This window comes from Emys orbicularis, chromosome 8 (genome assembly GCF_028017835.1).
Source record: "Emys orbicularis isolate rEmyOrb1 chromosome 8, rEmyOrb1.hap1, whole genome shotgun sequence".
Classification (NCBI taxonomy): domain Eukaryota; kingdom Metazoa; phylum Chordata; order Testudines; family Emydidae; genus Emys; species Emys orbicularis.
Window position 1 is genome coordinate 76,149,938 of NC_088690.1, and position 12,670 is coordinate 76,162,607.

General features: G+C 46.7%; 1 protein-coding gene across 3 annotated transcripts in view; it reads left to right on the top strand.

The window, feature by feature from the left end:
- Positions 1 to 5,820: 5,820 nt before the first annotated feature.
- Positions 5,821 to 12,670, top strand: part of LOC135882862 (histidine--tRNA ligase, cytoplasmic) — a 28,416-nt gene continuing 21,566 nt past the window's right edge. For all 3 annotated transcript variants that reach the window (XM_065409892.1, XM_065409894.1, XM_065409895.1), the window contains exons 1-2: positions 5,821 to 5,913; positions 6,130 to 6,219. In XM_065409892.1, coding sequence (XP_065265964.1) covers positions 5,821 to 5,913; positions 6,130 to 6,219 — 183 coding nt within the window. The remainder of the gene's footprint in view (positions 5,914 to 6,129; positions 6,220 to 12,670) is intronic.

Here is a 12,670-nt window from a genome sequence, read left to right on the forward strand (position 1 = left end):
GAACAGACAGTTCGAGGGCACGGGCTGGAGACGAAATCCCCTCGTGGCTCTTTGGCTCAGACGTAGGCACCCATGCTGGGTTGTCATGGGAACGGGAAGGGCCTTGATAATCAGTGTTGTGGCAGGGGAGGTTCCGGAGTCACGCTCTGTCCCAAATCCCCGCCCCGCGGAGCATCACGGGAGTCAGGACACTGCTCCGATCCCCTCCCCCTGTTACCCTCACGCAGAGGCAGCCGGAAGCGTTCTCCTTCCCGTTCTCCCTCGTTCCGGATGAGCCCCATTCCCGGAAGTCCTCCAGCCCCGCCCCCTGAGCACAATCGATCTCTATGGGTCAGGCCGCTCCCTCAGCCCCATAAGCCTCTATGGTTCCATTTGGGAGCCGAACTCTAAACCCTCCAGGGTCCGGCGCTCTCCGGCAGACCTACGCCTCGCTTCCCGGCGCTGACACTTAGTCTCCTCTTCCGATGACGCACCATACCAGGAAGTCCTCCAGGAGACTCCCTTGGCTCGGTAGGCGATGTACTTCCTTCCGGTAGGTTCCGTAGTCCTCCTGCTCCCTCCTTTAGCCTGGGCGCCGGAAGTCCTCCTCCTCTCATTTCCTTTTCGTTCCTCTTTCCGGGAGGAGGAACCTTTCCCCTGAAGTCCTCCCGCTTCCCGGCGGCCGGCCTCTCTGGAGCCTAGCCCCCGGAAGTCCCGCCCCCATTCCCGGTTCTCTGGTGACACTGACAGTTTTATGTTACAAACTGAGCCAGTCAGACTTTGCCGCTGTGCCGGTCCGGAGCGGCTTGTAGGGACTGAGCATGCTCAGTAACAGCGGCTGAAGCCGCTGCCCGACCCCTGGCTCTACCCTGCCTTGGGGTGCCAGTCTGTTCCTGCTGGGAGGGGACAGACAGACTGTGCAGAGACCCAACTGAATGCACAGGAGAGGCAAACAGCTGGAGGCAGGAGAAGGGGGCTGAGGGATTGGAGCTGGGGTAGGGGCACTGCGAGACAGCGGCGGGGGGCCAATCATCAGGATCGGGCTGCGCAGAGGGTACCGAAGTTAACACAGATGGGGTGAGCATCTGCAGTGGCTGCACATAAGGGGGGGCAAGGGGTTTTTTGCCCTCCCTCGCAGGACGTAGATCTTAGCCCCGGCTTCCCAGGGCTTTGCTCTTAAAGGCAGAGTGCATCCCACTGCCTGGACGAGGCAGCACTTTCCTGTCCGATATAATGTACTGAGCTGGTAAAGGAGACTTTCCGTTAAATATTTTACATACACCCCCCAAATATTATAATTGTCACTGTTTGGAAGAATCCCTTATTAGTTTATTTGTCTGTATATAGCCTCATAGAACTGCAGTTAAGACAAATGTGTGAATGGCTAATTGCCTGAACTGCACTGGCTTTTTCTTGTAATCCACTGTAAATTATATACTTTTCAAAATGTTATTACTCTTAGCACTTCCTCATTTATCTTCATTCACATTGTGCAAATGGATGTCACTGCTATTTAACTAATACTTTTAATAACTAACAATTTAAAATACGAATAGTTGCTCAGCTTCAGCAGTCACATCTCATTGTATTTCTGGTATAGCACTTCCTGTTTGTATTGCAACATTAGTTTTTAATTCAAAATTTTTGTGGGTTTTTCATTTCTTCTTCTTCTTGTCAATAGATATGGAGAACAACTATTCAGATTTTTTCATACCAGCCCTTCACATAGTCAAAGTTGATAACAAGTCCCCCCTCAGTCTTCTTTTCTCAAAACTAAACATGCCCCAGTTTTTTTAACCTTTCTTCATAGGTCAGGTTTTCTAAACATTTTATGATTTTTGTTGCTCTCCTTTGGACTCTCTCCAGTTTGTCCAAATCTATCCTAAAGTGTGACACCCAGAATTGGACACACTGCTCCAGTTGAGGCCTCACCAATGCCAAGGAGAGCAGGACAGTTACTTCCCATGTCTTACATATGACACTCCTGTAAATACACCCCCAGAATATTAGGCTTTTTCACAGCTGCATTACATTGCTGACTCTCATTTAATTTGTGAACCACTATAACCCCCACAACCTTTTCAGCAGTATTACCACTGAGCCATTTCCTCCCCGCCTATGTTGTAGTTGTGCGTTTAATTTGTCCTTCCTAAAGAGAAGTGCAAAATACTTTACTTACTGAATTTCATCTTGTTGAATTCAGACCAATTCTCCAGTTTGTCAAGGGTCATTGTCACCAGGGCTGGCTTCTTCCCCACTCTAAAGCATGTGCTGCCATGTCTTTTGCAAGGAGGTTTATTTCCTTAACAGCGGTTAGCAAACAACACAAAAACAGTCTTAACTTATTCCTTAGCCTCAGGGCCCACCCCTCCCAGGAGCCTTTGGCACTCCTGCTCCTGGCCATTTCCCAGTCTCAGTCAGCTCTGCTCCTTTCTTGGAGCTACAGCCCTAGGGCTGCTTCCCTGAGCCCCTTACCCCAGAAACCCCCACAGGAGCTAGCTCCACTCCAATGTGGCTTTCTCCCCCCAGGACAGAGCCTGTCTCAGTCCATCTCTTCCAGCTGCCCACTAGCATCCTGTCACACTGTCTGGAGTGACTCATGACCAAGAGTGCCAGCCTCTGGGCAAACTGTCAAAAAGCAGTGCAGATCCAACCAGTTTGGGGTATGTTCTATAAAAGAGTTCACTAACCCAGTAACAAATGTGAACTTCTGGGTCACTGTAACAATCTTACCATGGAGTCACAGACAGTCCCCTTGGATACTCCAATCTATCTTGCCATCCAGGTAAGCATACCTCTGTGATAGATGGGCCCTTACACCAAAGATCACAGCAATATTCAGGTTACTCCCAGTCCCAAAGGACCAGTCACTTACTCCAGGTCAGTTGTATCTCAGATCTCACACCAAAGACAATGCTTGTAGCCAATCCTATAATAAACTATCTAAAGATTTATTAACTAGGAAAAGGAAATGAGTTATTTACAAGGTTAAAGCAGGTAAATGTATATGCACACAAATGAGTTTCTATCTTAAGTTTCAAAAAGTAATAGAAGCTGACACAATAAACAAGCTCTATATGTCCTTTAGGGCTAACCCAGGCCAAGCACTGGGGATCTTATGCTTAGTAATCTTTGCCCTTCAGAGTTCAAGCAGCATAAAATATACAGTTTCTCCTTGTTAGGACCTTTTATTCCTTCCCCCCTTCTGCTTTAAGTTGCAAGTTCAGCTGTTGGGAGGAATTCATTTGGATGTCTCCTCTTCACAAGGGTGAGAGAAGAGCAATCAGCAAAGTCTTTTGTCCTCTGATGTTCCACAGTAGTTTGTCTGGTATCGATGGACTTGTTTCTGTGTAACTTTGGATCTGTGATGTACCTGTATCCATCTCCTGTGTTTGAGTCTGATCAATGCACTGTAGCATTGCTCTGTGTCAAATAAAGATACCTGAATGACAAAGTCTTGAGTCAAACTCAGTTCTTGGAAAGCCGAGTACAAAGAGGTCATGGAGAGAATCCCAACATGTGTGACTCTAAACACACCCCTGTGTCTCTGGCCCAGCTTGCAATACTCCAGTGCCCCTGCTTTGAGTGGTTATGGAAGGAGTTATCTATATACCATACGCATCAGCTGAGCTGGTGGAGGCCACACCATTAGAGACTGAGGAGACTAAGACCTCCAGATCTGTGCTCCCTGTCTTCAGATGTGTTTTGAGTGTGTGTGTGTGTGTGTGCAGAGTGCACTACTGACATGGACTCAGAAGAGCCAGGATGGACTGGCAAGAGAAAGGGCCACCCACGCACACAGGGCTTGTCTTCAGTGACAGTTTAAGCCACCACTGTAGCAACAGTGATTTTTCGGCAACAGTGCAAACTCCTAGTGTAGAGTGGTGCAGGTTACTAAAAACCCAGGAGTAAACAGGGTCATAGTACCTGGATGGGGTAGTGTCAGGGGACTTGGGAGTCCCCACAGAGCTTTGTGTTTTAGAGTTAACCACACAGTATAAGTATGGAGCAGTTTGTACTTCTTATTCATAGTTTCAGGCTGTCTGCATATTCAGGCAGCATGAGTTACACTCAGATTGCTTTCTCATAGTGGGAACTTCAGTAGCACTAATCGTGGTTAAAATTAAGCACATGCATAAGTCTTTGTAGAATCCAGGTCATAGTAAAAAGACAAAACAAAACAGAGAGGCGGATTTAAAAAGGGGAGGATGACATGGTAACTAGTACAAATATTTTTTTTAATTTACACAAAATAGCTGTGTTAGTAGTTTTTTAGCACAGAGGTTAAGAAAGTCATGATCACTGCTAGACATATCAGTTCCCAGTTACTTAACTGTTACCAGGTAGCAGTGTTCAATAGACATCACGTTAGAAGTGGGCCTGAGGGAGGGGTTTTAAGTTAGATACAATAGTACCTTTAGTGATTATTCAGGGGAGTAAGTTCAACACCCATAGGGTTACATGTGGCACAGTGGCAAAGTATTGAACTGTTTGTGGGAGAAGTGAAATAACTGGTGACAGGTAATTCACTGTTGGCAAAGTAAAGACAGTGGTCGTTGACGTGAAGCCAATGCAGCAAAGCATCTAGCATGGGAGTCATAATGTGACCAGAATGAACCTGTGCTGTACAAGGAAGGAAACTGGCAGACAAATAAGGAAAATTAGTATGGAGAATTACACATTCACAATAATAACAGAAGTATTATAACTCCAGTCAGCCTAAGAGGTTTTAACCTAGCTAGGATCTTCAATTTTGAATATCTGTAATTAATATTTAGAAACACCATGCCAGCCAACTGTATAATATTGAAATATGTACATGATGATTTTGTTAGGAACAACAGCAGCTAATATAAAAACAATTATAAAAATCAAGCCATGTTAAAAGTAAAAGTAACATTAACATGGTAGCTAATGAAAATACCAACTTGTTAATATGAAAGTCTGAATCTATATTGAACTCGACTTTAGAGTTCAGTAGTTCCCTTAATATGTTATAATTGTAATAACAACAATAAAGAAATGGTAACAATTATTAACTTACAAAATCATCTGCACAACTACACAAGCCAGGGAAGGAAGATGTAATACAAACAAACTCACCATTCCCTCTCCCACAAGAGAGAGAAAAAAAAGGGTGGGTGAGAGAGAGTCACTTAGAGCAGTGGTGAAGTCAGTACAAACTAAAATTTCATACAAACAATGACTTGTTTATACTGCTCTATATACTATACATTGAAATGTAAGCACAATATTTATATTCCAATTAATTTATTTTAAAATTATATGGTAAAAATTAGAAAGTAAGCAATTTGTCAGTAAGAGTGAGCTGTGGCACTTTTGTATTTTTATGTCTGATTTTGTAGTCAAGTAGTTTTTCAGTGTGGTGAAACTTGGGGTAGGCAAGACAATCAGATTCCTGAAAGGGGTACAATAGTCTGGAAGGGTTGAGAGCCACTGACTTAGAGGTGCAAACAGTATTTTTCAGACCTCTTGGACCCATCTCTGCGAAGCATCACGCAGATCACTCTGGAGTCTGGATCAGTAGTCTGGGTGAGGAGGTGTCAGGGATGTCAACCAAGCTTTTAATTGAGGCCTTGATGCAGCAAGGCACAAGACATGCGTAACTTTAACTGCTGACTGTCTCGCTGTGCCCGTAGCTCGGTCACACGCTGACCAGGGAGCACTCTCTGAGAGCAGGGAAGGGCAAAGTGTGGGCAGCGGCCTCGGACGCTGCTACTACGCATGCCCAGCTCATCCGCGCATGCGCAGTGCAGTGAGGTTCCGGGGTGGGTGGGAGACGGGAGTGCGGCAGCCGGGCTGACGGGCGCTGCGGTGACCATGGCTGACGAGGCGGCGGACCTGGGCGAGGCGCTGCGGCGCCAGGCGGACACGGTGCGGCGGCTGAAGCAAGAGAAGGCCAATCCGGAAGAGGTGAGCCCGGCCCGTCCCCGCGGCTCCCTGTCCGGGCTGTAGCGCCCCCTCCCGCCCCTGCCCCTACGCGCCTCTCCCGGGGGGGTTGGCTGGGGGCTCGGGGCTGCCGGGGCTGGGGAAGCAGGATGTCCGGGCCGGGGAAGGGGAAAGGGCCGGGAAGCCCAGCTGCCTCCCCTGGGTTGTGGTGTTCATCTGCCGCCCTGTCTCTGTACCCAGGTGGCTGAGCAGGTGGCGAAGCTGCTGGAGCTGAAGGCGCAGCTGGGCACAGATGAGGGGAAACACAAGTTTGTCCTTAAGACCCCAAAGGTAAGTCCCCAGCCCTGGACTCTGAGGCTGTGACAGGCAGCCCCTCTTCGCTTCCCCTCTCCCTGTGGTGGTGGACAGCCTGCCTTGGTCCCCACAGTGCATGGCTCAGGTGCATCTGCCTGGAGGAATGAGCTGCAGCATAGTCTGGCCCAGGGCCAGTACGTTACCAGGGTGCAGGGCTTGAAGGCAGGGGCATCTGAACCTCAAAGGCTCCGTGTGCACTTACAAAGGTACCAAGTGGCATGGAAACCTGAGACCCAGGTGTGTAAACAGCCAGGACTGGAGCAGGACAGGAGGCTCAGGAAAGCATGCTTTCACTCCACTTTGTACAGCCACTGCAGGCTCTGCCAATGGAGTACCTGTCCGTCTGAGAAACCTGCAGTTAAATAAATTCATCTTGAACCCCCTACCCGACCCCCATCTATTTGTACCCTCCTCACTCCACTGAAGATGCCCATAAACACAGCTAGAGGAATAAGTTAGCTTTGCAAGTTCTTAAAAGTTTCCACAAGTGGTGGCATCACTGGGAGTGTTAGTGTAGACAGGCCGCTGACTCACTGCTAGCAGTGTAAGAACCATGTTGTCTAACCACTTTGTGAATGTGACACAGTGGTAAAATCATTTACAATCTCCGGCACCTGATGTCTGGTGGAACTGTGCTGAGGGTGATGGCACTGGAACTTTAGGAGAAATCTCAGTGTAGACAAGGTTTTGTGTATCTTCCTTCCTTTTACCTTATCTGTGGGTCATCTTCCATAAGAGCCTTGTGTGCATGATCTGTGTGGCCCCAGGCCTTCACATGCTTCTCTTTAGAATATATGTCTTTCAATAGGACTATACACCTAAACAGTATTATGTAGATAGATTAAGAACATATAAGAACATGAGAACGGCCATACTGGGTCAGAGCAAAGGTCAATCTAGCCCAGTATCCTGTCTTCCGACAGTGGCCAATGACAGGTGCCCCAGAGGGAGTGAACAGAACAGGTAATCATCAAGTGATCCATTCACTGTCGCACATTCCCAGCTTCTGGCAAAACAGAGGCTAGAGACACCATCCCTGCCCATCCTGGGTAATAGTCATTGATGGACATATCCTCCATTAATTTATCTAGCTCTTTTTTGAACCCTGTTATAGTCTTGGCCTTCAAAATGAATGAAGGGCCAAAAGATCATAGACTCAGTGCATTAAAAAACAATTGTTTTAAAATCAGCCACAAGCTTATCTTCCTTATTCCATCACCCTGCTCTGTTTTTGTCTCCCATTCTCTTTTTCTCTAGTAGGATTCAAAAAAAGTGTGACCATTCTCATGGGTAATGAGAATATCCACATGTTGCATCCAAAAACAACAACAAAAATACCCCAAAAATAACGTAGATTTAAATCCTCAAGCTTCGAGACATAAGCCAACCACAAACTGACTAGGATTAGGAAGAATGTCCTCTGTGGACAAGTTATTCCATACCATAGTTGTCCATTTGGGGGTTTCTTGCACCTTTTTAAGCACCAATTACTGACCTAATCTGGGAGAGTAATTCCTGTAATCTTTTGTGAGCTGTTTGGGGCAAAGTCCTGCTCTTTTGTTTATGTAGTACCAAATACACTGGCACAATCCAAATAACTGTTCTCCCAGACAGAAGATCTGCAGGGGACAGTTTCTCTGGTGATCCAGATTGTATGGTGCCATGTTCTCATGGGCTGTCCCAAGTCAAAGCAGCTAGACTTCACTGAACAGCCTGGTAACTGCACTGGGAGGGGCACTTTCAAAGCTGCCCTTAGTGTTCTCAGCCAGGTCTGTGAAACACCTGGCCACCAGCAACTCCCATCCGCAAACAGAACACAAAACTAAAAGCTTGTCTGCACACAGAACTTGCGTCAGTTTAGAAACCCATTGTGACGGGTTGGATCACAGAAACCCCCTTGGGAGCTGCCACCCAATGTGCCAAGACTACCCCTGCTTCTGTTTTCCCTGCCAGCTCAGGACTCCAGCACCCCGTCTCGCTGAGTCAGACACTCCTGTCTGGCTCCAACACAGAACAAGGGTCCGAATCAGTTGTCCTAAAGCTGCAAGTTTACCCGAAACCAGCTCACAGGAGTGTGCTTGTCTTTAGCACTCAGATGCCCAACTCCCAATGGGGTCTAAACCCAGATAAATCCGTTTTACCCTGCATAAAGTTTATGCAGGGCAAACTCATAAATTGTTCGCCCTCTATAACACTGATAGAGAGATATGCACAGTTGTTTGCTCCCCCAGGTATTAATACATACTCTGAGTAAATTACTAAATAAAAAGTGATTTTATTAAATACAGACAGTAGGATTTAAGTGGTTCAAAGTAGTAACAGACAGAACAAAGTAAGTCACAAGCAAAATAAAATAAAATGCGCAAATCTATGCCTAATCAAACTAAATACAGATAATCTCACCCTCAGAGATGCTTCAGTAAGTTTTTCTCAGACTGGACACCTTCCAGGCCTGGGCACAATTCTTTCCCCTGGTACAGCGTTTGTTCCAGCTTAGGTGTTATCTAGGGGATTCTTCATGATGGCTCCTCTCCCCCTCTCTTCTCTTCCACCCCTTTATATATCTTTTGCATAAGGCGGGAACCCTTTGTCCCTCTGGGTTTCCACCCCCCCTCACTGGAAAAGCACCAGGTTAAAGATGGATTCCAGTTCAGGTGACATGATCACATGTCACTGCAAGACTTCATTACTCACTTGCCAGCACACACATATACAGGGAGACTCAGAGGTAAACAGCCATCTGCAGACAATGGGAGTCATCAAGATTCCAAACCATCATTAATGGCCCACACTTTACATAATTACAATAGGCCCTCAGAGTTACATTTTATATTTCTAGTTTTAGATACAAGAGTGGTACATTTCTACAAATAGGATGATCACACTCAGTAGATTATGAGCTTTGTAATGATACCTTACAAGAGACCTTTTGCACAAAGCATATCCCATTTGCATTATAGTCACTTATTATCAAATTTTTTATAAAACTATCCCAGTTACATTATATTCACTTATTATCATGTTTTTATAAAACCATGTAGACTGCACAACGTCACACCCTCCTCCTGAACTTACTGCCAGAGACTTGGACACTGACCATGGCGGAGGCAGTATACCTAAAATTCGTTTTTGGGCTCCCCTATGGGGCAGACACTCCTGTGTCCCCCAAAAGGGAAAGAGACCCTGATCCAGCTGTAGGCTCACAGCTACCAGCTATGAGGGACCTTTCGCTGGCCAGCAAAATCCCCCCCCTTTCACTCAGGTTGGGTTTGCTTCCAGCTAGAGTCCTTGGGGTTTGTTCCCACCGCAGCAGTCACCAGGACCCCAACTTCCAGCTCCAGGATACATGTCTCTGTGCACCTCTTCCACTCCATTACAGCCAGGTCATGCTTCTGGGTCTTACTTGCTTTGTCTCTTAAGTCCAGATTGGTGGGCAGCCTTTTCTTTTTTCAGGTCAGCCTTTTCCCAGGCAAATTGTACATCAGTTTTTATTTGTCTTCCCTTGAGACCACCACTCGATGAGCTGGGATACCACAGAGAACACCCTCCTGCCAGAACAGGCACCCCTCCCCTCCTGTCTTGCTAGGTTAGACACTCCAGTCAGCTTCAGCACAGACAGAGGTTGGGCCACACCCATCTGCAGTTCACTGAAACTGAGATGCACTTAGCTTAGGGGCTTCTTTGTTAACAGAGACATTTCCAGCGCCCATTGTTCAGTCTTTCTGGGCAATTTCCACCTTGTGTAGTTTTAGCTTCTTTTGATCTTCATTCTTACTTATTTTGCTTCCTTTTCTGTCCCTACTTCCCTTTCCCGAAATAAGCAAACAGAAAATAACAAACCAGTAACCACTTTGTCTGTTCTCCAGCCACCACACTTAAAACTCACTTAAAATTACTACCAGTATCTCAAAGCAATCAGCTGTGCACAGATCCTGCCGACTACGCCACTGTGACGGGTTGGATCACAGAAACCCCCTTGGGAGCTGCCACCCAATGTGCCAAGACTACCCCTGCTTCTGTTTTCCCTGCCAGCTCAGGACTCCAGCACCCCGTCTCGCTGAGTCAGACACTCCTGTCTGGCTCCAACACAGAACAAGGGTCCGAATCAGTTGTCCTAAAGCTGCAAGTTTACCCGAAACCAGCTCACAGGAGTGTGCTTGTCTTTAGCACTCAGATGCCCAACTCCCAATGGGGTCTAAACCCAGATAAATCCGTTTTACCCTGCATAAAGTTTATGCAGGGCAAACTCATAAATTGTTCGCCCTCTATAACACTGATAGAGAGATATGCACAGTTGTTTGCTCCCCCAGGTATTAATACATACTCTGAGTAAATTACTAAATAAAAAGTGATTTTATTAAATACAGACAGTAGGATTTAAGTGGTTCAAAGTAGTAACAGACAGAACAAAGTAAGTCACAAGCAAAATAAAATAAAATGCGCAAATCTATGCCTAATCAAACTAAATACAGATAATCTCACCCTCAGAGATGCTTCAGTAAGTTTTTCTCAGACTGGACACCTTCCAGGCCTGGGCACAATTCTTTCCCCTGGTACAGCGTTTGTTCCAGCTTAGGTGTTATCTAGGGGATTCTTCATGATGGCTCCTCTCCCCCTCTCTTCTCTTCCACCCCTTTATATATCTTTTGCATAAGGCGGGAACCCTTTGTCCCTCTGGGTTTCCACCCCCCCTCACTGGAAAAGCACCAGGTTAAAGATGGATTCCAGTTCAGGTGACATGATCACATGTCACTGCAAGACTTCATTACTCACTTGCCAGCACACACATATACAGGGAGACTCAGAGGTAAACAGCCATCTGCAGACAATGGGAGTCATCAAGATTCCAAACCATCATTAATGGCCCACACTTTACATAATTACAATAGGCCCTCAGAGTTACATTTTATATTTCTAGTTTTAGATACAAGAGTGGTACATTTCTACAAATAGGATGATCACACTCAGTAGATTATAAGCTTTGTAATGATACCTTACAAGAGACCTTTTGCACAAAGCATATCCCATTTGCATTATAGTCACTTATTATCAAATTTTTTATAAAACTATCCCAGTTACATTATATTCACTTATTATCATGTTTTTATAAAACCATGTAGACTGCACAACGTCACACCCATCATTAGTTTAAACAGTGCAGCTTTGTGTGTATCCCAGCCCTACCTTCCCAGAAATCCCTCACTGTCTTGCCTATTATGACCACACTTTACTATGCATTAAAGAGAAACTGTCTCCACTGCTGATAAATAAATCATTTAACCCTATGCCTTCGAGATAGATGAATGTCCCAGACTTCAGGGCTTCCTCCTGATAGTTAACAAAGCACAGAGTTTTATCCTGGTTTTCATAAACCCCAGAAGAGCTGGTGTAACTGACAGCAGACTGAGTGAGCACATGTGCACTGCAAGGGACACCCCATATGGCAGGTAATGCTGCCACCTTGCCCTGCATGGAGCCTGTATAGTCTCCCTAAATCAGTGGTTCTCAACCTTTTTGGGCTCAGGGCCCATTTGTAAATGTTTATGGCCTATCACAACCCAGTAAATAGTCTGGGGGTGGAGGCCCTGGGGTGGTTCTGGTTGGATCCCGGGAGGGTTGGGTCCTGCCCGGCACTCTCCCCACAGTGGCAGTTCCTGCAGCTCCTGTGTTGTGGGGCTAGCTGGGCTTGGCTCTCTGCTCTGGGTGTTGCAAACTCCAGGGCTGCAGCACTGCTCAGGTTTGGCTCTGCTTCCTGACTGGACCAAATTTGGGTGAGTGGAGTTGTGACCTAGCTCATGGGATTGCCGTGCCACTCACTCAAATTTGGCCTACTCGGACTCCAGTTATTATGACAGCTGGGCCAAACCTGAGTGGCGCTGGGAACCCAGAGGCTGCAGTGCCTGGAGCAGGGAGGCAAACCCAGCCAGCCCCATGGTACAGGAGCCACAGGAGCTGCCACGTGACCCTTTGAAACACTCTGGCAACCCAGTTTTCCGACCCACGGGTTGAAAAACCCTAGACCATGCTGCCTCTCTCTATTGACTTGCTCCTTTTTGACCAGAGATCATGCTGGCTGCTCAGCAGAGGAGCTGATAACTGAAGGCATCCGTCTCGAAGGGCACTTGTGGCCTTCCAAGCTCCATGAGCGGTTGCCTGGGCAACGGTGCCCATCTAGCTGTGAACTGATCTGGGGTCTTCCGAAAAATGAAGGGAACCCAAAGGCCAGCGCAGGGTGGCTGTGAGATGACTGTGACTAACCTGTGATCTTTAGGGCATAGTGGTAATAAGTAACCCTGGTGACCAGTTTGCATCAGTTACATCTTCAAGGCTATTCACCAGGAGAAGAACTAGAAAACTTTTCTTTAAAATATTGCTCTTCCAGGGCAATCACAGCTGTGGACTTTAAACCTCGCGCCCCCTGCAAAAG